General features: G+C 35.2%; 1 protein-coding gene across 2 annotated transcripts; it reads left to right on the top strand.

Annotated features, from left to right (window-relative positions):
• Positions 1–1,229: 1,229 nt before the first annotated feature.
• LOC133524085 (putative inorganic phosphate cotransporter) lies at positions 1,230–15,879 on the top strand. Of its 2 annotated transcripts, none has more exons than XM_061859895.1 (11): positions 1,230–1,400; positions 5,564–5,688; positions 8,646–8,825; positions 10,790–10,928; positions 11,369–11,586; positions 11,662–11,811; positions 12,376–12,508; positions 12,777–12,901; positions 14,231–14,350; positions 14,833–14,977; positions 15,727–15,879. In XM_061859895.1, exons 1-11 carry the CDS (start codon positions 1,379–1,381, stop codon positions 15,753–15,755), a joined length of 1,386 nt encoding a protein of 461 aa, XP_061715879.1. In that variant the 5' UTR covers positions 1,230–1,378; the 3' UTR covers positions 15,756–15,879. The 2 variants fall into 2 exon arrangements, with proteins under 2 accessions (XP_061715879.1, XP_061715878.1); XM_061859894.1 differs by lacking the exon at positions 1,230–1,400 and adding an exon at positions 4,638–4,986.
• The last annotated feature ends 11,846 nt before the right edge of the window (positions 15,880–27,725 follow it).

The raw sequence follows: 27,725 nt of genomic DNA, 5'->3' as shown, positions 1-27,725 counted from the left end.
GCGTTTCAAGAATTAATTCTCCATTAACTGCACGCTACGACATTAGTTTACTGTATAATAAGGTATCGATATTATACTTTAAGCAATATTAATCAGCAAAAACAAAGGTATTAATCACGCGTCGTGACTATCAAGATGGTGCTCGAACCGGAAGTCTCATATAACGAGGACGACGGAGGAGGAAGGTGCTAAAGTCTAAGAAAAAAATAGTTTTATGTAGTGCATAAAGTTTGGCTGCACCCTATCAGGGTCCACAAACTGTACACCTAGCATTAAGTTGTATTTGTACTTGCCTGCAAATAAATAAATTGAATTGAATTAAGAAAAAAACGTGCCCCTTAGTTTAACATCCAAAACAGATGGCGCTGTACTGCGCCTTATGTTTTTCGATCACTGAATTGTCAAACGTCAACTTTTGACAATCATAGTTAGGTACTGCAAAATATATGGACCTGTACAGCGCCATCTCGTTTACCTGCCGAATTTGAAGGACTAGATTGTGTTCGATTTTACGTATCTTAATCAATGTATCTTTGCCTAAAGTATAGTGACTTAGATTCTAAGTTTAGTAGGCGTTGTTTTAGTCATAAATTTAAATAAAAAAAGTAAATTACTTCGGCTTTCATATTACGGCTTTCATAATTGCCTTGCCTTTGAACCTTCTCTGTAGTAATTAAAGGGCCTACTGCGAATATCGAAAAATTAAAAAAAACATGATCTATCTCTTTGTCGCAGTATATACAAGAGCAATAGAAAGGCAGATAACTGTTAAAAGAGAAGGTTCCATACGAAAAAACCTGATGTCAACGCGAACTTATTACAAAGATAGAATAGATAAAATACTCTGCATTGGCATACCTCAATAAAAATATACAAAAGAATTAAAAAAAAACTGACTAAATGCAGACAACAGGCGGTCTTATCGCTCAAGAGCAACCTTTTCTTTCATTTACTTTTTTATTAGGTACCGTGCAAATCGCGATAACTGTTGATATTCACCAAACATCTTACTTTGAAAAAAAAAAAACTAGCAAGTTACATTATGTTAAAAAGCATCTAAATACCTTTAGTACTGATAAGCAATCAATGCAAATACGACAAAGTGTCAATGATTCGATTCTCATACAAACATCGAGACAAAATTCCCAAAGTGATCAACTTGCTGATTAAATCTTTACAGATTACATTGGCTACCATATCGTAGTTAAGGAAAACAATACTCAGTCTATGCGCAACGCTATGCGCAGACTCGCGCGCAGGTAATTCGAAAAAAAACTAACGACTTTAATTTGAAACTCGACCAAAAATAAAGTTCTTGATATACAATTGTAGTCATAAGCGTATTTTAATTCTATATACATAGTTATAAAGTGATACGATGCAAGAAGTAAAGAAACCAAGTAAGTTGGGATTTTATGATTGTATTATTTTATAAACCGGATTTCATATATGGCTGGATTCTCTTGAATTGAACATGCTTTGTATCTAATTTTGGTAGTTTATACTATTTTAAAAAGTACAGATTCTTCAATTCAGAATACCGGATACTCGTAAGAACCAGAAGAGAGTAACCTACATAAATAATTAAATGAGATACATGAAAAATTCTTCTGATCGACGGTTGTAATCAGTGTTATAAAGTTGTATTTTCATCTCTCCAATCCGGAAAGTTCACCTTTCATATGCTGATAGCCGGGTGGAAAATTAAATTTGTTCATTTAAAAGCTCTCATATTATTAGCATGCGCACTATCGAAATTTTAATGTCAATGGCATTGCATTATTAAAAAATTGGACAAGTGCGAGTCGGACTCGCCCACCGAGGGTTCCGTACTTTTTAGTACTTATTGTTATAGCGGCCACAAAAGTACATCATATCACGGTTCATGAGATACAGCCTGGTGACAGACGCACAGACGGACGGACGGACAGTGGAGTCTTAGTAATGGGGTCCCGTTTTACCCTTTGGGTATGGAACCCTAAAAATTGTGTATGACTTTCCTCATAGTCAAAATGAAAAGTGGAGTGTTTAACTCGGCTAAAAGGAGCCATCTCACCCTCGAACTACCTCGAACGAAGTGAGAATAATTACCTATATATATAAAATATCTCGGGTGATATGGTTCACTTTCCACCCTTGGTTAACAATCTACTATTTTACATTTAGGCGACGTGAGTTCAGGTCCTTCTCTCACTCTCACTGGGCGTATGCGTGAGTAAGACGGCTATGCGTGCCCTGGCTCACGAATATCATGTTTTTGAATTGTTATTTTTAGTTATTTTTAACAAGAAAAAAACATAAGCTAGTTTAAAAAAAAAATGGGCATCTTTAAAAGAAAATTTCATATTTTTAGCTATTTTATGAAAATTGTTACATGTGTTGCATCAGGATTCGAATCGATGAAGTATATAGAGAAAGGCCATAGGATTGATATCCATATTATGATCAGTGATCGGAACTATGGGAGTAAAACTTTAACAAAACTTGTTAAGCGGACATAAAATAGTGCATACAGCCCTAAAAATATTCATGTCCATAGGGATAGGAATAGTATAGTACTTACAGCCATAAAAATATTTACATTCATAGATATTCGAATATGTTTAAGGCTATAAGCACTCTTTTTTACGTCCCCTTGACAAGTTTTGTTAAAGTTTTACTCCCATAGTTCCGATCACTGGTTATGATCCATATTATATTTTGGTAACCGTTTTACGATCTAAAAAAGCGCCACTATTTATTAAAAATTATGCTGGTTAAATTACTGAAAATCGACATTAAAAGCAGTTTTCTGTGATAAAGACTATTAAAACAATCGGGTACAATATCAAATGGATATTTTTAATTTTTAATCACCTACAATATTTATTATGTCGGTACCTGCAGATTTTTATAGCCTTTCAAGCTATAATTGCCATATCGGATACTGTATGAAACATACTTAATAGGTATGTACTTCCAAACATAAATAGCTAAGGAAAAAAAACTTATTACATGTTAACGCAGGACCATAGCGTAGCTCATTTTCGACTCCATCAACTCTCAACAACAGTCTTTACGACTTGTCGGCTGTTGCCTCTGCGTGCATCTCATGTCACGGGCTAGGACAGTATTCGCTCAGTGTACCCCTTGCATTTGATTAAAGTGTCAATTTGGCATCTACGTATTGGTTTCGGCTGCGCGCACGCCTCCCAAATGTCCAGAATACCATTGTTCCGTGCTGTGTCTTAGCGCTGATAGTACCTTTTAAAAAAGTGAGCAGTGCGGGGAAATTTTAAACTATTCATTCATTGGCGCTCAGTTTGAGGCAAATAATTTTTAGAGACAACCAATAATTACTTCATAATTCAAAATATAGTATTAGGATGTTTTAAAACTAAAGGTATTGAAGATTCAAGTACAGCAACTAAATTAACAACTCATTCCTAGCCAAGCCCCTAGCTTTAGCCTATGATCAATAACAGAACTGTATCATCATTTCACCAGCGCAATTTGAAAAATGATTCAGTTGTCCCGATGCGTCCAGTTTCTCAGTTTTCCCGAACTTAACACGGAGGACTAACTTTTATCTAAGAACGAGAACAACAGCACAAGAGAGATAACTGCTAAATAACTTAAATAGAGAGGAATGCTTATCAACTCCCTTAACTTAAATTGAAACGGATTATCTTACGAGATGCGATAAGAGCGCCAGGCGTAACGGGATAGATTTCCGATCAAGTACTACTAACATTTTTGTCATAGATATTATGTTTACAAGTTATAGCCTCTTGACGACTGTGTATCATAATTTTCTTGTTAAAAATGTTGAGATTTAAGTCTGACAAAAAAGTGTGTGAGTGACCGCTACAACGCACGAACGATGATTAAAAAAAAAGTACGGTACATATAAGATTAAAACTCCGCAAATTGACAGTTGTTATTTGTTGGCATTGAGTAAATAGTTTCCATGCAGCCGTTACTAGGGGATGCGCAAGATAAGTTGCACACAAAACATAACGTAACGTTTGATTTTACTCCCCATACATTTTCAAACTCCGAGCTTATATATGAAAATCGATTCCTAAGGAGTAAACTCCAAAAGTCTGAACTTTATTGGGGCCTATGTATTCCGTGTAGGATATCAGTCCTAAGAAAGTAACAAGGTAATAATAACAACAATAACAAGATAAGTATTTAATCCACAAGGAATCACGAAAAGGTTGGCAAATATCTTGAATAAACCCATTTCATGATTCAATTTGTGAAAGAGTTGGCTTAGTTACGTACCAACTGTAAGGAGTCACAAGAACCCGACGCAGCCAAAAACCTCTCCCATACAATCGAAGTTAAGCTCTCATTTTAAAACGGCACGGACTCGCCCACCGAGGGTTCCGTTCTTTTTAGTATTTGTTGTTATAGCGGCAACAGAAATACATCATCAGTGAAAATTTCAACTGTCTAGCTATGATGGCTCATGAGATACAGCCTGGTGACAGACGGACGGACAGCGGAGTCTTAGTAGGTAATAGGGTCCGTTTTACCCTTTGGGTACGGAACCCTAAAAACACCTTATTCATACTCGTATTAGTAATTTATTATATTTGCTACTAGCAATGGTTTCTTACAAAAAGTTGTAAATTATTTATATTTGCACAGCTAATTTACGGAAAACTAATTGCTTATTGACTGACTGGCGCGCTATCGACTGATAAACCTTGAAACGTTAACGGACTGTGTCCGTACTAAATACAAGGAAAAATTATGATTTAGTTTAATTTTTGCTTTTAACTTAACAGCATAACTAGTTGACTGCTTTGAATTTATTATAAGTATTTAAATTTTTACCACAAAAACGAAACATCAAATATTATTCGTTAGTGTTACGGCTTCTTTTAAATGTAATGGTTGTTCAATTACCTAGAATTCAAGTGAAAATAGTGAGATGTGTAAAAATATTCACAAAGGTGTTTTTAGCATTTGGGAAATACAATCCACTTCCAAAAGGTAAAACAAAAAATCAGCCATGTCTGGCCATACTCAGTGAACGGTTCCGCAGTTACCATTCTGCCAGAATAGGCTATTAGTAAGTATCATGTATGATATACGGTACAAACATGAGGGAGTACCTTCGCAGCGTTTTGTACTCGTACGTCTTATTTGCAATTACTCAAAAACAGCTGGACCGATCATTTTTATTCGCTATAGTTTTAATTGAAAGTATTTTTTTAGCTTTTGTTTTACTTTTTTTAATATATTTTTTTGGACTCTTAGTTCAAATGTTAGAGGGGTTGGACACATTTTTTTATCTTTCCAGGCGATTATTTCCGAAAAATATTCACTTTATCAAAAAATGATTTTGAACCCTTATTCGTTTTGAAAGATCTATCCAACGATACTCCACACAATTGAGTTAAAGCGAATAAAGTGCCCATGTTTTGAGGATGTCTGAGAGTCGGATGGCGAAGCGCATTTCCTATTCTGAACTGCAGGATGGCAAGCGGAAACCAGGCGACCAAATACTCCGCTATAAAGATGTTCAAAGACAGATGAAGCGATATTAAATTGATCTACTTATTTTCAGAAGCGGCATTAGGCATCCGGCACGTACAATGTGTGTTGCTGTTTTTCGCGATGCTATTGGCCTTCGGCATGAGGGTGAACATGAGCATGGCTATCGTCGCTATGACAGACTCTTCAATGGAAAATGTGAGCACTGCATCATAAGAATCTTTATTGTATCCGATTTTTCAGTTAACATTTTCTGGTAACCTTTGCCTGCTATGGCTATTGTTATATCATGTCATAATTTAATGTAAAAAAAATCGTCAGTGACAAATAAAATGTAACGAAATGCAAGTTAAATATATAACCTCTATTGGGAGATTTGATTCATGTGTTGGAAATTTAGATATTTTATGAAGATGAAACTAAGAGTTAAAATACTTTAGCCTACTACCTTAACACTGAGAGGCTAGTCAATTACTATGAGACTGACTTTGTATTGCTTACCTTATGTCATAACTAAACCATAATAAGGCAAGTAATTAAGTGTGACATTTGTGACAAACATCGAAACAACGGCAATCACTCGTTAATGTTTGATTTATTAATGAGATATTGAGGAACTGAAATACCGGCTTTGAAACGTTATTAACGTGCCTAAGCTACAGACATAATGTTCTGCCATGCTTTGATGAACATTAAATTGTAATTTTCTTTTTTACTAGAAGTCGATTCAAAATACTGATGGTAACATAATTTGAGGGTATCTCATTATTTGCACTATCTATAATTTAATTAGCTACAAATGCAACATCATAAATATTTCAATAGTACTACAATAAGCAAACAAGTGTCATTTTGAAGAATATGTAATTGAAACTAATTGATTGTCTTGGTACAATTTTAGATTCTGAACTCACAACTCCCTACATTGCTAATCTCTCAATTAGACTGAGTTCTGCAGATTTTACAGTGAGTATGATCAGTTAACGGATGTAGAAAAAGCTCAATTAGTTTATTATAATTACTTATATAGCATAGCATTATGTCGTAGGGTATTTTACTGTGGGGCAGTGCTTCAGAGATAAATACCATTTTTGTTCTGCAAAAGAGTACAAATTTATTTACAGAAGAAGGATATACAAATTTACTTACAGAAGAAGTATTAATTTAATTGTCTATTAATAAACTAAAAACAGAATATATATTTAGAGTAAACTTATTTCAAAAGCTTATTATAGCGCACAGTATTTTTCAGAATAGCGAGTAGTAAGAAACGCGTTTGTCTAGAATAATTCCTTTGTAAAATTTAATTTTTAATTTTACAGTACGATATATATATATATTTAGCTTAACATAATACCTATATTTGTAACTAATTATTTAACAGTGCTTATTGATGTCTCTATTTGAATAAAGGATATTTTAAAGGGTTTTGCATGTCATATGACATGTCTAAAGTTTTAAACTGAGCCTGTGAACATTTATAATAATGATGAGATAGAAATATGTTTGCTGACCTATAGCAGAGATAAAGGAAAATACACTGATTTAACTTTTAGAGCACTTTTCCTCTAAATTCAACAACATGACCTCAAACGGTTTTTTATATTAACTTAAAAAACTCGGCGAGCGCGCACTCATCCAAGAAAATGACGTAACGTTTATTTATAGACGAGACTCGACAACCCATAAACGCATTTCTTCTAAGTAAGACCTTTACGGTCTTTTTTACATTTCATTATTAAACTTGTACTTTACATAGTTGAAATGGATAAGAGTGAACCAATGCTTGTATTTTAATTAACTCGATTTTTTTTTATTTCTTTTTATTCTTCACTATTATTAGGTGTATTTTCAGTTTTTCTATTGGATGCTGATGTTGCTAATCATAGAATTTAGAAAGTAAGTAAGATTAATATATATGTGTCGTTCCATGGGAAAAGGCTGGCGCTTACGCTGTTATTCACGATGCATCTATACGAATACGTTGCTAAGCGACGTAAGCGCAAACCGCCATAAGGTACCTTTACCCATGGGATGTCACATATAAACAAACTGAACTGAACTAGTTTCTTTCCGAACAGAGATTGTCGGATTTTTCTTTGACAGCTTAGGTTAGTACAAGTGGTTTGATAATCTTGATTGTTACGTGGAGATCTGAGATTGAAATATGATTATATTATCATGAAGGCTTATGGTGTGATCAACTAAACTGGAGTAAATGTAACTGACTGATTTAAAAAATGAACGGTTTACCTTTACTTTACTTTATTACCTTGGCCCAAGTTTTAAATTGTTTATGCCTCTGTAATTCTTTCTTAAACATACGATACTTTATTAGATTGCAATAGTGCTTCGAATCATAAGTCATAAGTCATAAGTTATTTAATCTAAACTGAAACATCTTACCCTGATTTACTCACACACACACACACATACACACACACACACACACACACACACATCTACACAAAAAAATATATATGTAAAATAAATTGCATTTGTATTCTTATTAGAATGGCATTTGTTTTATAATATTAAAACAAGCCTTAATTATCTACTTTATGTCTAAAATGAAAATGGTTAATGTCTTAATAGTTACTATTTTGTTTGGGAGAGGACACTGACTTCTGTAACACAGGTTTTTACCTAGCTCAGAAGTCAGGGACTTCAACACTAAAATGTACTTACCTTAATGCCAATAAAATTTATTTTATTTTTATTATTTTTTATTTATTAGTAAAACCAATTTACCCGTTATAATTATTATAGAGCTTATTTACATACGTCGCAAAATATACAACTCCAAATCAAAATCAAAAACATTAATATGTATACACATTTCTTGGTTTCGACATAGAAAAAAAGCTAATTTTCACACTAGAAATGTTCCTAAGATAGAGGTCGCAGTTATAAATAAATAGTTGCATACGAAATTTTAACACAATTATTCAAGTTGACGAGAGCGAAGCAAAATTACGTACCATATAGTACTACTATATTTCGTGATTAGGTACGTACCTTTAATAGCTCATTGTTTATTAATTATTATCGGATACCCACATTTTCCTTTTAAACCGAGAAGTAAAAGGAAGAAAACGTGTGCCAAATGTTCCTAATAAAATAGTTAGTACTTAACAAACCTGTTTTATTTTCAGACATTCGACTGGAATATGCAGGTGCAGAGCGTGATATTATCTTCTTTCTTCTGGGGCTACGTGGTTCTTCAGGTGCCTGGCGGCCTTCTAGCTGACAAGGTCGGCGGCAGTCTCCTTATCGGCATTAGTATTGGAGCCAACTCCATCATCTCTCTGATTTTGCCAACTGCTGCAGTTTACGTAAGTTTTATATTGACTTTAAAATAGGTATACTTAATTTAAGAGTTAGTTGTCTCAACTCTCCTGATTAGCAGTGGGCAAAGATGACCTATGACATTTGGTTTACCATTTTCAATCCAATTCTGGTAACTGCTGCCATCCTTTATAATCATTGTAGATCCTCTAAATTCCGATTTCTCGCTATAAGAAATTATTTAAAACACTATAATTTAATTAAATAGATTAATATTATTACTATCTAATTTGGATCCACTCTTTACTTTGCAACTCACGTGTAAATGTACACAATGTGTCATATATTATCTTAGACTACATCATCTTGTTTAAGTGCCCTTACACCAATGCTCTTTAAATGTCATTTTTTATCTTCTAATCATCATCGATCAACACGTCAATAGCTTGTGTGAGTAGTTAAATTTCAAGATTTTGTTGATTTGTTTTTTTTTCTGTATGCCATGAGATATTGTTACCATTTGGTAATGTTTTTATACAAGGTGTCAAGACTGTCAAGTTCAGTATAGTAGGAATCAAAAGAAGGCCAATACTTTATCCTAATTTATGAATACGTTTAGCGTACATTATAACAATTTTATATCAATTCTGATCAACTTATATATAGTATCTTGACCATTATTCTGTACGAGTATATTCGTCTTCATTCTAGTTTATGTAAATAATCAATTATATAAAGTAAAGTTAGCATAACATTTCAACAAAAACACAATAACAATGTTGAGAAAATTTACGCTTAGCATAAATGCTGGCCGAAAAGGTGGCTCTTAAATTTTTATTTTCTTTATTTAGGGTTACCAACGGATACATCTTACATACTCTTAAATTTATATAACGATCAGAAATGATGCTTATCTAATCATAGGTAACCACAACTTATATAAGTGTCTTGTACACAATAGTTAGTGAATTACTTACGGTTAAATGAATTAGTACAAGTAGGTACATACCTTAAATAATGCTAGTGTTTGACTACTGGGACGATGTTAAATAGTCGAAAACAATTATGAATTACCCATATATTATAATTATACAAATATTTTATTAAGTATTTTTAGGGCATCTGTGAATCTATGGCTAATTACATTGGGATATCCAGTGAGTCAATATACGTACTCGTATTTCATCAACTTCCTTTTAAAATGTTCTAGTCTATCGTTAAATAGGTATGTCAATTTCCGCGGAGCCAGGGATATGATTGTATAATTTTGTCATTCTTAAATTTGTTTTCCCAAATCGAATGCTAAATTCCTCTGTTATTAGCACAAAATATTTAGTATCTATCTAAGGTTGATAGCGTACACCGGAATGTAATTAAACGACATCAGGCAAACGATTTTTTTGGCATATGTGTAAGTGGAGAAATTAAAGGTAAAAATAATGACATAATCCGTCGATCTCTTGCCACCATCAATGTGCCTGCTCTTCTTGAGCCAACTGGCATTATCAGGGATGATGGCAAGAGGCCTGATGGGGTGTCCTTGGTTCCTTGGAGCTTGGGACGGATGTTAGTGTGGGATGCTACCTGCGTAGACACACTGGCACCGTCCCACCTCCAACGGACTAATGTAAAAGCGGGCGCAGCGGCGGAAAGCGCCGAAATTTTGAAACGTAATAAATATAAGAGCCTCGGTAGAGAGTACCATTTTGTACCTTTTGGCGTTGAAACTCTAGGTCCATGGGGTCCCAGCGCGCACAAGTTTTTTGGAGAAATCGCGAAACGTCTGGTTGACGTAACTGGTGACCGAAGAGCTGGCGGCTTCCTCGCACAACGTATCAGTATTGCGATACAACGAGGAAATGCCGCCAGCATCCTTGGTACAATGCCTCAAGGGCCTATTTTAGATATAAGCTAGTTATAGTATTCATCTGTATATATCCATTATGTATATTGTTATTGTCAATAAATAGATTTATTTAAGGTAAAAATGAAAATATTCTCTTAATTTCAGGGTGGTTGGTACGCAGTATGCGCCTGTCGAGTGTTGCAAGGTTTGGCACAAGGATTCATTTATCCAAGCATGCATAATCTTATCGGGAAATGGGTGCCGTTAGAGGAAAAAAGTCGGCTAGGGACTTTTATTTATGCAGGTAAATTAATTTCACTCGTGTTTTTATTAAAACCTATTAAGAAAGAAAATGTAGCGAAATGTAAGTACTATAATAGAAGGAAACAAATTTGATTTCTGCCCATAGAAAAAACGGTGTGATGACTATGAAGTGTAGTAGATCAAGAGGTAACAATACACTAAACAATAATTGTGTTACTCGTACAACATACAAACCTACATTAAGATAAGTGATTAGAATGGCGTGGTAGCTCATAAAATGTTTATGGTTTACGGTAAAAACCTAACTCATAACGTCAAATTACAAAGCGTGGTGACGAGATGAAAAATTAACTGATGAAATATTTTTATTACGTATCAGCTTTTAGTACTGCCTTTTGTAAATATTTGTGGCCGTTAGGTTTTACTTGAATACATATAAATTTTAATTCTTTCATTAAAAACTTGTTAAATCTTTTCCAGGAGCTCAATTGGGTACGGCAGTTATGTTGATGTCAGCCGGCTTCCTGGCAGACTATTGGGGCTGGTCCGCCATATTCTACTTTGTTGGTACATGTGGAGTCATCTGGACTCTCATCTATATCTTTATCGGAGCAGGAGAACCTGAAAATTCAAAATTGATAAGTGCAGAAGAAAAGCTGTATATTCAGACTTCTCTAGGTCAAGTCGGGGGTAAAAAGGTTAGTTTACATTTTAAATACCTTTTATAAGTTTGTTTATAATATAATTTGTATTTATTTTCTAATGAATTTCAGTCACTTCCAATGCCATGGATGTCATTGTTGACATCCATGCCCTTCATCAGTCTAATCATCGTGCACTGTTGTCAAAACTGGGGATTCTGGACCCTAATGACTGAGATGCCGTCTTACATGAGCCAAGTTCTCGGAGTCAACATCAAAGCGGTATGTTAAAATGTTTGTTAATACAAACCTTTGAACGCGGAGTCTTGCGGGATTAATACGTTTTACATTTCATGATATTATCTTGTTATATTGAACGCCTTACTTTACTATGGGTTTTCCCCGACTTCATTGTTTCACTTCATAATGTCAGATCACTGGAATTTTAGTATGACACACACATAATTATACAAATACGAGTATACATTGGTGTGGTAGTTCGTTTGATATCGTGATACGTATTCTAATCTTCTACTTCTTCGCGTTGTTGGCATTTTGCTCATGGGAGCCTGGGGTCCGCTTGACAACTAATCCGAAGATTCTAATATACGAATACGATATGTACCTAAATATTAACTTAATTGTGTTTGTGTTCGTTACATTAAAAAAAGAACAAAATCAAAAAAGAAAATCGTGGTCTTTCCCCAGGACAATGCCGTCCTCGAAGGTCGGAGGTAATACTAAAGCTATACTTAAGCTTTTACGCAATTTTGTCAAATTAAAATGAATAGTAATGTGTGATAATCGTGAAATTGATCTGTATTTTTGGAATAAATTTGTCTTCAGAATGGTGTATTGTCGGCCACTCCTTACGTCGTGATGTACATCCTCAGCTTTCCCGTTGGCTTCATATCTGATTATGCCCTCGGTAAAGGCTGGGTCAGTACTACTGCTGCCAGGAAGATTAGCAATAGCATCGGTAATAAAAATTCTGGAATAATTATTAAGAATTAAATTTAGCATATTATAATTGTTTATATGTCAACATTTTCTTCATTTCTTCATATGTCAACATAAGTAAATTAAATGACAAGAACTGTTGTTGGTGCATGTGACCAATATACAATGATCCAAACTATAGCTAAGTTAAAAATATCTCATTTAATACGACATTCCGAGGTCATCATCAAGCGTTCCCGAGTTATAAAGAGAAAATAGTTTAATACTAACTATGTTTTTGTCGACAGGTTTCATAGGCCCAGCGTTGGCCTTGATTGGATTAGCATATGTGCCAGCTGGTAACATAACCCTAGCAGTCGGTATACTGTCTGCCGTGGTAGGACTCAACGCGGGACACTTCACTGGCTTTATGGTAAGACATACCTCATTGCCAAATAAATGTATAGAAGACCTATTATTTTTTCGTAATATAAAAACGCACTTGCAACAATAGGATACATTTTTAGAGGGAACCTGCAGTATTTTTATTTTTACTTTCGTCTTAAATAATCCAACCTACTATAGTCCACCAGTATATTATAACTTAAAAATATTACCGTTTACTGGGAAAAAATGTGGTTCAAAAGCAACAGTTTAAATTTCGAACGCTAAAAGGGCCTGCAACATCAGTGACGTCATCATTGTTCAGTGATACCACTATAACAAAACTATCTGTACAGGATTGCGGAGGCTTACGGCAAAAAACGAAAAACAAAAATTGTTTATCTGCTTCTTTATCGCTTGAATATGCAAGAGCGATCGAATAGAGAGGCAGACCACAAAATTACATTTTTTTGTTTTTCGCGGTATGCGCGGTTTGAATATTAATTTCATAGAATTCAATAATTTTAAGATTTTTTTTATTCAGCACATAGTAACATTGAATGAACGGCTTGTTACTTCAAATCAGTTCAGTTTAGGGTAATATTATTTGTTTAGTTTAATTAATACAAAATTTTATTACCCAAAAAAAAATATTCTAAAAAATCTCTTGTAACCAGTTACTTTTACCACATACCGCTAGATGGCGTAGTGGCGCTATGATGACGTATCTTTAAATTGATTGTATAGTTGTCATATCGTTATCAGAGGCTCTGATTTATATTACAAAAGTAGTTCCGTTTTACGTAACTTTATTCGACGATTATTGTCAAAATATAAAATTTATTAATATATCAATGTCACAGTGGTCTCTCTTTAGTATTTTTAGTCTTTTAGTTACAAAATATACATAAGCATCATGATCGTATGTTCCCTATTACTATCTAATTTGAACGATATAAATAAATTGGAAATACATAGACGTATTTTGACGACCGGTCTGGCCTAGTGGGTAGGGACCCTGCCTACAAAGCCGATGGTCCCGGGTTCAAATCCTGGTAAAGGCATTTATTCGTGTGATGAGCATGGATATTTGTTCCTGAGTCATGGGTGTTTTCTATGTATTTAAGTATTTATAAATATTTATATATTATATATATCGTTGTCTAAGTACCCTCAACACAAGCCTTATTGAGCTTACCGTGGGACTTAGTCAATTTGTGTCATAATGTCCTATAATATTTATTTATTATTTATTATTATTTATAGTACATGTGCATCATACCGTACACCTAATGCCGGCCAGAGCGAGGTGGTCAAGTAATACTAAAAACAATTTTACAGTTATCAAGAAGAAAATGTACTTACTTTATCATTTCAGCTAGTTCATCTGGACATGGCCCCCAATTTTGCGGGAACTATGCTTGGCATCACGAATGCCCTTGCAAACATCATCTCCATCATTGCGCCATTGGCCGCTGGAGCTATTATAAAAGACGAGGTAACTCTTACAATTTATAGTTAAATTAAAAATAAATAATAATTTAATGACATTACATTCTCAGTCTTCACAAAAAAATAATAAAATGGAATCCAACCAACTGTTGTTGTTCTGGTATCGGTGTCGGAGGGACGTAAGACGAAAGGAATACAAAGGCTTTATGAGAAATGATATATAAAGAGTAAATGATGAGATGACAAACGACAGAGGAGTACGTATGGAATGGGAAAAGGGCAAATGAATAATGATGATGATGGTTTATAACCTTTTAATAACTAGATATGAAAAAAATACAAATATCATGTGCTGTTTAATCCTATTAATCACCCACGGCACGGCGGAAAATGGCAGGTTTTGAGCCTGAGAGGTGAAAAAAAGGCTGTGCGTTGCAATTGGGCATCTGGTGCAGTGGGAAAGAGGCAACCAAGATTACATTTAGCTTCCACGGACGATATCGATATACGATCTATATTATATTCCAGACTGACGCGGCAGAATGGCGGAAGGTGTTCTACCTGTCCTCATTCATATACATCTTTGGGAATACCATCTACCTCATTTTCGGAACCAGTGTTCGGCAGCCGTGGAACGAACCGAAGACAGAGAAAATCATCGAAAATGCTACTGGTAAGGACTTTAACTTTACCAAAGTAAATAAAATAGGGGACAAAATGACAATCGAATTTGCTACTCTACATTTTATTGAGAATGTTTCAATATACTATGTGTCGTTAGCTTCGTCTCTGTAGAAATAAATAAATGAGAAAAGCTCTTCTTTGAACATCAACAGAAACAAACTTTTGTCTTGTGTTTTGTAAAGATTATATCAAATCTAAAATTAAATAAATATTTATTTGTGTTATTTACCTATTTATGATAACAAATAAATAGTATAGGATAATTTTACACAGATGTATCTAGTCACACCATAAGCTCAACAAGCCCGACTCGTATACCAATGAGTTTTTCGGAACTATGTACGAAATATCATTTAATAGTTACCAGTCGCTTTTCGGTGAAGGAAAACATTGTGAGGAAACCGGACTAATCCCAATAAGGCCTAGTTTATCCTTTGGGTTGAAAAGTCAGATAGCACTCGCTATTGTAAAAACTAGTGCCTACATCAATTCTTGCGATTAGTTGGCAAACGGATCCCAGGCTCCCATGAGCGGTGGCAAAATACGATAAGATAATTACTTATATACATAGAAAACATCTATAACCCGGGAACAAATATTTGTGATGAGCACACAAATAAATGCCTCCTACTTTTCGAGTAAAAAAATCATCACTTTTATAATATATTTAACCAATTAACAGCTATAAATTGTCAGGTGTTGCAGGTTAAACTTACTAAATTATTCTTTTTTTTTCAGACGCTGAAAAAACGGAAAAAGTAATATAAAATCCATTGAAAGACTTAATAAAATAGGTAAATTAGTACGACATAATTTATTTCTTAATTTATTACTAGTCTTGTTATAATTGTTAATTGTTCGTTAAGTGTCTAATAAAAATATAACAAATCAGTTTTGTTTTAAGTTTATTTTGTCTGTTATCACATTTCATAATATATTTTGAGCCCTTTGCAAAATATTATCTTGTATTTAAGTAAGCAGTCCTAATTTAGTTTAGTATACATAACATAGAGGTACATTTTTTTGGCTCATCATCATCAAACAATATCAATCTACTCATAAAACTAGTTCTACATTACAAATATTTTATATTTAACTAGTATTTTGAGCCTATTTTGCATGTAGTATAATATGTCTTAAATTTCTAATTTATGTTCATTATTTTTGTGCATTATTAAGCATGTTGTTGATGAACACATACATAATAAGTAATATCCATAACTCAGGAACAAATATCTGTGATAAACACACAATAAGTGCCATTAACAAGATTCGAACCCGGAACCTTCTGCTTCATAGGCAGAGTCACACCGACGGGGCTAGTTTTATTTTATTTTTATTTTCTTTATTGGGGAAAAAAACAGACATAGGCAGATGATACAGAAAAGAGGATACTGGTTTTTACATTATAAGTGCAACCTACATCCTGAGACAATTCCCACTAGGATTTATAAACTAATAATTTATAAGTGGCATTGCCTTCGGATTGAGGTATAAAATGTTAGTAAAATAGGTACTAAACTAATATTATTACACTGACGATAATATTAGTAGTTACAGTGCTGACAATATTCAAACATATAACATTCAAAAAGCGAAACGAGGGACTACACATATACAATGTTAAATATAAGACTAAGTTTATATTGGGCCAAAAGTTCCTACTTAAATTAAGATGAACTTCGGAAGTACGTAATGCTTCATAACAGTAAATTTACTTTAAGTTTGAAATTTGCACGACTATTGTTAAAAATGTCAACCGAGACTAGGTCGTTATTGTACAGTTGACACAATCTGCGGAGCGGGGCACGGACTCCGGCGTTACTCGACGCAGCAGGCACCGCGAACAGGGATGCAGTTCGTGTTCTATAGGTTGGAGCACGGAAACCAATATGTTCTAGCAGTTCGGGACAGTTATAATGACCCCTACATATATTGAATAAGGCAATAGCGTCTTGGGCGTTCCGTCTGCTAGTCAGACTCTTAAGTTTGTACCGTTCAAGGAGCTTGCCGTATGACAATGGGGCATGGGCCATTCTATAATGAAGAGCTCTAGTTAGCTAGTTAATGGGCCGTTAAATATTCCGTTAACAGTAGTTTATGTGACTGCTACATTTAACACGAAAATTTTGCTATAGTTACTTCAAAAACAACACAACACAACGTGTTTATTTTATACTTAAACCTAATTAAAAGGTTTACGTCAAATGGCGGTAAATGTTAAAATTGTATGCAATTGACATTTTATTTCGAATAAAAAGGCATCTCGACTGGTATTAGAATAGAGGTCAAATCGAATTGCTTTTATTTTCAGAGATGTTCCAAATTTGAATGTCATTACCAAATCGATTATTTATGTAAGTAGTTATGAAGCAATTACAACATTATCACCAGGGCCCGTACATTTCATGCCGTGAGCGGAAAAATTACGTCATGCTACATGATTATGATACCAATTAATATTTTCGTAATAGTTAATTATTTGTCAACCTCTTTAGTTAACTGGTATATAATATACTTGACAATCAGTACAGAAATGTCTAACTGACTTTCATCTTATTGTCACTTTACTAAATAATAGATTATTACTTTATTAAACAATACAGATTTTTTTTTTAATTTTTAACAGTGTATTTTGGATAAAAAGTATTATTTATTTTCTACGCGTCGATAGGTAAGTCATATAAATTTAGTAATGTTATAATAATATCTCCCTGTATGTTAAATTACGTCATTTTTGCGTCAACGGCATGAAATGTGCGGGCCCTGATTATTACAGAAAAGAAATTTGTTATAACAGAACAGTTTATCGTAATGTTGGCCATTATTTATGGATTTTGAAGGCATCATAGACGGTTTATGATATGTATGTAGATACAGTTTTATTTCTTTACTTAAAATAGTATAATATCCCAGGCGACAATAAACCGAGAAAAAAAGAGGTAAACACTTGTTTTCACTTCCATTTTTGATTTTACCTGTAAACGCTTCGTACATGCAAGTTTTATGTTTTCTGCCAGATGGGACCGTAGATTGTTCCTATATCTGACAAAGCTTCTTTCTCAGTTTTTAGGTGCAAATTGTGTCGAAAGCTCAAGAGTTTCTTGGTGCGTATTGTGTTAAAACTAATATTAATAAGTATTTCTTTCTTGATCTGATTCTGAAAAATATGTTCATGCTTTGAGGCAGGGCTTCATTTCAATAAGGCCGGGTAACGATAGAAGCATTCGTCTCCACTTGGACCATTGGGTGAAACGGCGCCACGGGGCTCTGACCTTCAGGTTGGTGCAGGTCCTTACTGGCCATGGCGATTTAGAGCGTACCTGCATCGGATTGGACGAGAAGAGACGTCAGTGTGCCATGAGTGTGGCGCACAAGTAGATTCAGTACGCCACTTGCTTGAAGAATGCCCCGCTTGGGAACTCAGCCGAGCCGTGTTAAGGCAAGAAGTGGGAGCTGACCTCTCACTACCACGCATTCAGAATCAGAATCAGAAATGGTTTATTTTAATTAGTTAAGTATCGGTTACAATTTGTGTTTCTGCTCCCGCTCGAGTCTCAGGGGTGTAATCATGCTTAAGTTTAGGTGAGATTAGTGCAAGTGTGGTGTATTTGATTGATGTTAGTTACTTTATATTTATTTAATCTTTATTGCACAATACATGAAGGTACAAATGGCGGACTTCATGCCTTAAGGCATTCTCTACCAGTCAACCAATCGGTTAAACCAGAAAGATTAAGTAGGTGCAGTGTCTTTTAAAGTAAATTAATTTGTAACTGAGACTATATATGAGTATAAACTATATATTGATAAACTTACACAATAATGTATAATTGTTGGTGCAATAAAGAATATTTACTTACTTACTTACTTACGTACTTACACATATACTTAATACAAATAAACATACATACATAATTTTACCCAGTGTGAATCATTAAGTTGATGAAAAAGAAAGTTTGTCAAGGAAATACTTGCGCAACATGCGCTTGAATGTGAATTTGGTCTGCGCTTGTCTGATAGAGAGTGGGAGAACGTCCCAAAGTCTGATTGCCTGGACAGTGAAAGAATTGGACACGAACCGAATGCAGCTATTAAGGAGCCGGTCAAATTTATTCAAAGAATCATGAGTGAGATTAGTGTAACAAACATCAGCATAATCAAGGACAGGCAGAACAAGAGATTGGACGAGGAGAGTTTTTGTGCTGACCGAGAGAAAATGTTTAAAACGATAGAGTGCTCTTAACGTGTTAATTACTCTACGACTGACGTCGGACACCTGAGGTTCCCACGTGAGCCCAGTGTCGATTGTTAGCCCCAGGTTCTTCACTTGCGATGAAAGCGGAATAACTTCTGTTTCAAAGAGAACAGTATATTGCTAATTCAGCAGTATTTACCAAAGCGAGTAAGCGAGTGCTGTCAAGTAATATGGCCTGGGATTTGGCTGGGTTGACTGTGATTCCAAAGCAATGTGACCAAGTGGAAATACGGTTAAGGTTAAGGTTTTCAGCAATTGCCTGGCCCAGATCCTTTGCACTCGCTTGGGTATAAAGCTGCAAGTCATCAGCATACCGATGGTAAGCATTTAATTTTAGAAGTAACTAGGTTAATAAAAATTGAGTAAAGAAGAGGTGAGAGAATTCCGCCCTGTGGAACACCAGAAGTAAGAGTGTACCAGTCAGAAGACGTACGATCAGAACATTTATATAAGGAGAACTATCATTGAACGTTCTTTGTTGGGTTCTTAATAACTTTACTACTTAAAACTAACTTACAATCTATGTGACCTAGGAACTGCTGCTCTTGTACTGAGTGGTCTCCTGCGGTCTTTCTTATTTACAATATACGGAATGTCGCCTATTCTATAGTTAGTGAGCAAAGGATTAAACTGACCGTAGCCGCGATCGAATTCGTGAGTGATACCACTGAACTAGCACCATTCTTGGTGCCCGTAAGGCTCGTCTTTAGATACATGTATATAGTAGTGCTTACTACCGAATATTCAATATCCGTCCGAGCATTATTGGAAAACTCGATAGCAATGCAACGCAGAGCGACATTGCCATGCGAAGAATTCTATTGGAATGGCATGGCGTATGCCTTTGCCGTTTACTATTATAACGTTGGCAAATTGTACTATTACTTATCCGTACTGCCTTGTTAAAACTAGATGTAACTGAAATTTATTTTCGAACAAATACTCAAATCTAGTTTTTATCAAGACACCTTGTTAAAAAACAACTAAAACAAAAACTTTGCGAAAACTAGGTTGATTAAAAATCAAGCTACAGTTAAAACTAGTTTGAACCTTAGCTGAAAGTAGTCTTATATTTCGCGTTTTAATTTAAATTAACGTATTTTTGCGATGTTTGGTTACATGGAAAGAAACCGAAATTACATATACGTGTGATTTAGTTTATATTTATTGTTATCATTGAAATTGTATACGTTAACAAATTATAGCCCCACTTTGCAAGAGCATAAAGCAATCATGCTCCGAGCGTATACGAGGGCCGATATACATAGGTTCACGATAAAATGGGCATTTATGCCCGATTATATGCTGTAATTTTTACTTCGATTGCGAGGAAAATATACAGATATTTCAAATATTTAAGAATATTTTACTGTATTTATTCAAGATTAAAGAAACTATACTACTCGGGCCCGCGCACGGCTGTGTGGGGAGGAGAGCCCGCCGGCCGTCAACTGCAGCACTGATATTTTGTATGGCAGGTTTAGGGATTTATTGCTAAGTCAATAAGGGTCGTAATCGATGATTATCTTTATGCATTGCATCATAAAAAACAACTTTATGCCGCTTACCTCAACACCAACTTTGCGAGCATAAGATGTGACAAATATTTAAGAAGCTTCTGGATAAAGCTGGACAGCAGCGTTCAAGTAGGTACTAAGTAGGTTAAGTAGGTTCAGGTAGGTAAGTAATTAATTCTAAATAAAAATATGCGATACAATATAAAGATTACCAAAAATTACGGGGTATTCCCCCTAAACTCGCAGGCGAGTTCATTAACATTTTCCTCGTTTGCGATACGGTTCGGTATAAATTTTATACTTATATACCACAAATACTTAACCATAAAGCGGGGACTGTCATAACGACTTTTTTTTCAAGCAGCGTCACTTGGCACTATCGTGCTTTAGATAGAATAAACAAATTAAATTGAATTGAGATCAAACTTACTCAAGTTATATACGATTGAATCCTCAAACGTTGGCCCTACGGTGGACTAGATTGCGCTGTATTTTGGTCTAATCGTTGTTATGAGGTCAATTTTAATATCACTTTCGGTTGAAGAAATTGTTAGATGAACGATTTTTTAAAGTAAGTATCAAAAAATACAGATTTAGTTATCTGTATTTTCCACAGCCGCTTCTCCATACAAACGTAGTCCCCATTTTCCTCTCTGGATATTGTCATTATGGAAATGTTTTTACATATTTTGATGTATATTAATCATAGCTACATTTGCCCAGAAAAACAGATTTCATACATTTTTGTGATTGCTCCTAACTTTTCTAATAATTAAATATTCGAATAAAATCAAACAAACCCCCTTGTTTGTTTTTTTGGTATAGCTGTGTGTTATTATATAAATAATAAGTCAATTTATATGCGATCAGTTTTATTCGGCTAATGGCTGACAACAGACGACGGGAACCATAGATTAAAATCAAGACGAACGGACTCGTTCGAAAACACTTATAACTAAATAATCACGTTCGGAAACATCTCCCTTTCTCAAAACAAGATACAATATAGTCTCTTAGATGAGGTGGTTGTGTCCTAGCCCGCCCACTGCGGCGCACGGCCTCTTCAGGTTCCATCGGTGGTGGCTGTTCTCTGATTTGAGGCTGAACCACAAAAGGGTTATCATTCTGATTCTGTTCAACTAATTCAAAGCCAGAAAACTCTGGTACTCTCTGCCAGTCAAGTGGTTGGTGATCTGGGACCTGTGTCTGACTAAGGTAACCACCGTCTACAGTGTCCCCCCTGTAGGGCTTTATGTGAATTCTACTTCTTCTGTATGCTTTGTCTTTTACCTGTACTATGTACGATCTTTTATTTAGCTTCTTAGTGATAGTACCAAAACTCCACCTCTTATCAATCTCGGGCTGAAGTTGAGTAACAACATTCTGTCCTACCTGCAATTCTGGCAGCTCAGCACATCTTTTATCCCATTTCCGTTTTATCTTCTCTTTTCTTTTTTTTATTTTAACTGACTTAAAAGAAGTGGTAAAGAAAAATGGAAGTAGAAGAATATAAGAAACTTCTGGAGCAACAGTCCCAATTGGTAGCCGTGATGCAGCAACAAATGCTCATGCTGCAAGACCAAGTGAAAAATGTCACATCTGCAGAGGTCAAAAGCCGCGTCTCCGTGCCCTGGCCGCAGCCTTTAGAAGTGGATGATGGCGATCCTTATGAAAATCTTACCTTTTTTAAGAGCCGCTGGGAAGATTATTGCCTTGCTACCGGAATGAATAATTGGAGTACCGAAAAAGAAGAAACAAAATCAGGCCTTCTCCTAAGCGCAATCGGTAGCAAAGCTATGAAAAAATATATGGATTTTGGATTGTCCGAGATAGAAAAGAAGAGTCATAATAAAATATTTGCAAAAATGGAAGAGGCCATATTTCAAAAAACAAATGTAATATACTCGAGGTACTTGTTCAATATCAAAAACCAGAATGAAGAAAGCTTTGACGAGTATTTACTGGCTCTAAAGAAACTGGCTAAAAGGTGCAATTATAAAGAGTTTGAAGAAGAGATTTTAAGAGACAGAATTGTGGTAGGAATAAAGGATGGTGAAGTTATCAAAGAGTTATTGAAAAAGCAAGACCTAACTTTAGAAACAGCCATAAACATTTGTCGTGCTTCCGAAGGTGCAGCTGCTCAAGTTGCAGATTTACAGAAATCAGAAGCAGTTAACAAGATTTCCAAGAATAAAAAGCTTAAAAATGACACACCTAAGAAGTGTAAATTTTGTGGAGGTGTTCATGTGTACCAAAAGAAAGTATGCCCAGCCTGGGGACAGCGTTGTGATGAATGTGGGGGTCGAAACCATTTTAAAAATGTTTGTAAGAAGCGTGAAACAGTAAAATAATTACAAGAAGACTCGGATGATAGTGTCATCATAGCAGAGGTGAGGCACAATGAAGAGTCAGGTCATGCAGAGGCACCACTTCTGTTCCATATCGGTGAGAAAAAACAGAAAATATACTGTACTCTGGACACAGGAGCAGCAGTTTGTGTGATGGGAGCAGAATATTATAAAAAGTTAACGGGACAAAAGGACTTATTGTCTTTGACTCCACCAGTAAAAAAGTTGAAAGCTTTTAATGGCTCTCCCATCATTAACTATGGAAATGCATCCTTCATAGTAACCAGAAAGAATAAGGATTATAAATTAAACTTTCACATCGTCAATGTAAACCATGAACCGCTTCTATCAGAGAAAGCTTGTTGAGCTCTAGGCTTTATTCAATACTGTGATGAACTATCAACAGACCTGGATCGTTCTAAAGCTAAGCAAATAATGAAACAGTATGAAGATGTCTTTGAGGGTTATGGCAGCCTCCCGGGTGAAGTGTCATTGGAGCTGGATGAATCTATTCCTGCCCGCATTCAGCCTGCACGTCGAGTCCCAGTTGCTCTAAAAGAAAAATTAAGAACAGAACTGGAACAACTGGAAGCCGATGGTATCATAGCGAAGGAGACACAGCACACAGATTGGGTAAATAACATATTAATTGTTAGTCGTGATTCAAAATTCAGATTATGCTTAGACCCTATTCCTTTAAACAAAGCATTAAAGAGGCCCAATTTCCAATTCACTACTCTAGATGAGATGTTGCCTGAACTCAGTAAAGCAAAGGTTTTTAGCACACTGGATGCTAAGAAACAATTCTGGCAGCTCAGCACATCTTTTATCCCATTTCCGTTTTATCTTCTCTTTTTTTTTTTTTTTTATTTTAACTGGAATATCAGAAATAATTTTTGGCTTTAAGTGTCTTAATAGGCAAGGAAGTCCAGAACGTGTTCTTCTTGAAAATAATTTCTGAGAAGGACTGGTAGAGTCCATTTCTATAGGAACATTACGCTGATGAAGTAAACTGTACCATAAATCTTGTTTGGTTTCCAGGCTGTTAATTACTAACTTTTTTGCAATTTTCACGGTAGCTTCGGCTTTTCCATTAGACTCTGAGTGATGTGGTGATGATGTTACATGCTCGAAATCCCACTTCTGACACCATGTTATTATATAAATAATAAGTCAATTTATATGCGATCAGTTTTATTCGGCTAATGGCTGACAACAGACGACGGGAACCATAGATTAAAATCAAGACGAACGGACTCGTTCGAAAACACTTATAACTAAATAATCACGTTCGGAAACACTGTGGTTAATATACAGCAAACTGTGTCGCACAAACAATCCAGAGAGGAAAATGAGGACTATGTTTGTATGAAAAGGCGGTTTCGGGGAGGCCGTGTCCTATCCTCTTAATTCAGATTACGAGGGAACTCGTTAATTATACATTCTCGGCCACAATTATACTTTAATCCGTTTCGTGGGCCTCCTTGGGAATCTTTGTTGTGCGACGGGTGCTTCCACAGATAACTTACTTACAAAATAGTATGATAGTGCAACAGCTGATTTCAGTTACGCGCGCATGGTAGGTTCTGTGTTCATCTAATAATTTAAAAAACATGGAATAAAATAAGGCAGTCAGTCTTTGAGCAACGCCGGGGAGGGAGACGGCATTCGTACTAATTCCGCTCTGCCGAAGCATTGGTACAACTGTACCTATGTATAGCGGTGCATGTTGTGACTCGTCCATACACAAAAAGAGATCGAGGTGTGCAAGATTTGTCTTTGACGTGTGTCATTTTCTAGGTACGAGTATTTGTGTCGTCAATACGGATTGGATTTTATGTATAATGAGTGAGAAGTGCGACTGTGTGCACGTTTCCCCCCCCCCCCCCCCCCCCCCAAAATGGCACAACGATTTGTACGGTGAGATATCGCTTGGGCTCCTCCCTTCCGACGTGTCGGAAGCCGGTGTTGCTCGAAGCAGTCTGTTAGAAGATATTATTATATCTCTCAATTATAATCATATCATACAAACGGGAACAGGTTTTTGGAAATAAATATACTTTAAACTTAATTGCCTATAAAATGGAGTCGAAAGGTATAAATGTCGGCCCGATTCGAACATTAAGATACGTCAAATATTAGGTCTAAATACCATATGGATCGGATATGTCAGTGTCAAAAGTGACTTTTTTGTTTGTCACTTTTGAGACTGACAAAATCCGTTCCATATCTAGACCTAATAATTGACGTATCTTCGAATCGGGCCATGTGTCAAACACGCTTCTGGCGTTGCCTCGCTATCGCATTAGATATGTCAGAAAACGTCACTTTTGAACCTGATATATCCAATCCATATCGTATCTTTAGGCAATTTTTGGCATAGGTATCTTAAAGTTCGAATCGGGTCCTATGTGTCTTTATAAATATCTGAATACTTGGCGATCGCTGCTGTCGTAGGCGGTTGTGTCATCTAGAATTCTGAATTTATTCAACTTAGGCGAAAGGGTAGAACACCAAGAAAACTCATTTTTTCATAATACACCGATCTACCCTAATGTGTATATGTAAGTATATGCTAGGTATCGTGAACACTCGTTTTAAGGGAAAACGCGTTTTCCCCAGTTAAAACTAGTTTTTCGTAAGGCCAAGGTGAAAAAGCGTTATCTCTAATTAAAACTAGTTTTCTAAACGCATTAGTGAAAACGGATTCTCTTAATAAAAAAAAAGTTATTTGTGGTACGTGTGTCGTCTAGTTAAAACTAGTTTTCACCGAGACACTTTGCGAAAACTAGTTTTGACTGAAAAATCCCAACTTAAACTAGTTTTCGCTGAAACCTTACGGAAAACTAGTTTTAACTAGTGAAACGCGTTTTCATTAAACACGGGATTTACAGTAACATACACAAGGAAGTTTGTCTACTCGTAACACTCTCTGTCACTGGAAATGTAAGGGATAGGTTGCAAGAATAAACATTTTCGCTAATGGAATTTACTCGGAAACGCACTTATGACGCGCCTTTATTATATGTAGCTTCGGAGTATAATATTAACATCACTTGAAATCATATTCATGTTACTTCATTTCATGTTCTTGTTTAATATTAACCTTGTTTTTAAAATATAAATATTATGCTCAAGAGCAATTACAATGGGTTCTTTTTTTTTTAATAAAAATATACAACCCTTTTTATTGTCTTGACGTTACACTAGGCAGTTAAAGATAAATATATTTTATTCAACATACAAAATAAGACTTAACGCAAACGCGTTCGTCACGTTTTGCTATCGAATAAATTTACACTAGGGGTACAGATAGACAGAATTGACATCGGAAGGTGACGCATCATATTATTTATCACGCTCACGTTCTCTTTCTCACTCACTAGACTCAGTTTAGTCCAGTTAAGACTATGCCTTAAATTTCTACTTGGAGGTTGAGATTCAACAAAAAGTCAAGATTTGAACTGGTTTTGATATTAATATGATTGATTGTGACTGCATCTAACGTACGCCTTTCACTTCATTATGCATGCACCAATCAATGTGAGCGATCTTCAAGGTCGTATCAAAACCAGATTAAAATAAGTATAAGTTTTAGGGTACACCGCGGCCGCTATGGGCCGCTGTAAAAACCCAAAATTGGTTACGCTTTTGGAATTGTTGGGTATCTTTTTCGAACCCATGAAATGTTTCTACGTGTAATAGCTTCCATTTTCCACACTTTAAATATTTAAGCATAGATAAGCGTCATTCTGGATCTGTGATTAAGACCAACAGGAATACCCACACTGATTATAATAACATTTCTTATCTTATCAATATCTTATTTTATGAAATGTCGAAGCCAGTAATGCTGACAACTTAAATACCAGATATCTACATGTAGGTAACAAAGGTAAGTATAGTTAAACGTTTGTTATTGACTTTTCACTAAACGGGAACTGTTTAGTGAAAAGTCAATAACAAACGTTTTCGACATTGTCAACGACATTGTCGCTTTTTCGACATTGTCAACTTGATTAATTGACTTTAATGACTATTTAAATAAAATAAAATTAAACCATCGTGAAAAACAAATTATAGTGGACAAATTTAATTATTTTTTTAAGCTAAACTAAACAAAACATATTTGTAAATGGAACGTCCATCCAAATGCGTCGTACACGTATAAGAGGAGTTATAGGTATATTTTTTTCTCATGAAAGATATTTATATGGGCATAGTTGTCATTTCTCCAATTCCATTTGTTAAATAATCAAATTTTCTTGCTTTGGTGTTGTGCATGTGATACTTTTGCAATTACACACTCATGTTGGTTTATTGGACTTATCATTTGCCTCGAAATCAAATGAGTAAATACTGATTAAAAACACTTATAGATATAACATAATTAAGTCTTATTTTATTAAAATATAAACGAATGTACTTTCGATTCAATACTCACTTGAGTGAAATTGAGATAAAAGAGCTGCTCAATACTATTGACTAAGTCTTCTTCTTCTTCTTCCTCGCGTTGTCCCCGCGTTTTGCCACGGCTCATGGGAGCCTGGGGTCCGCTTGACAACTAATCCCAAGATTTGGCGTAGGCACTAGTTTTTACGAAAGCGACTTCCA

This window comes from Cydia pomonella, chromosome 13 (genome assembly GCF_033807575.1).
Source record: "Cydia pomonella isolate Wapato2018A chromosome 13, ilCydPomo1, whole genome shotgun sequence".
NCBI classification, from domain to species: domain Eukaryota; kingdom Metazoa; phylum Arthropoda; class Insecta; order Lepidoptera; family Tortricidae; genus Cydia; species Cydia pomonella.
Note: the sequence above shows the minus strand (reverse complement) of the source record. Positions and strands in the feature narration are given on the sequence as shown.

Bases quoted from the DNA above. Each gene is read 5' to 3' on its own strand.
- LOC133524085 (XM_061859894.1), top strand. From the start codon at position 4,884: ATGGTTGTTCAATTACCTAGAATTCAAGTGAAAATAGTGAGATGTGTA. The intron at 11,587-11,661 runs GTTAGTTTACAT...AATGAATTTCAG, and splicing joins GTCAAGTCGGGGGTAAAAAG to TCACTTCCAATGCCATGGAT. The intron at 11,812-12,375 runs GTATGTTAAAAT...ATTTGTCTTCAG, and splicing joins TCGGAGTCAACATCAAAGCG to AATGGTGTATTGTCGGCCAC.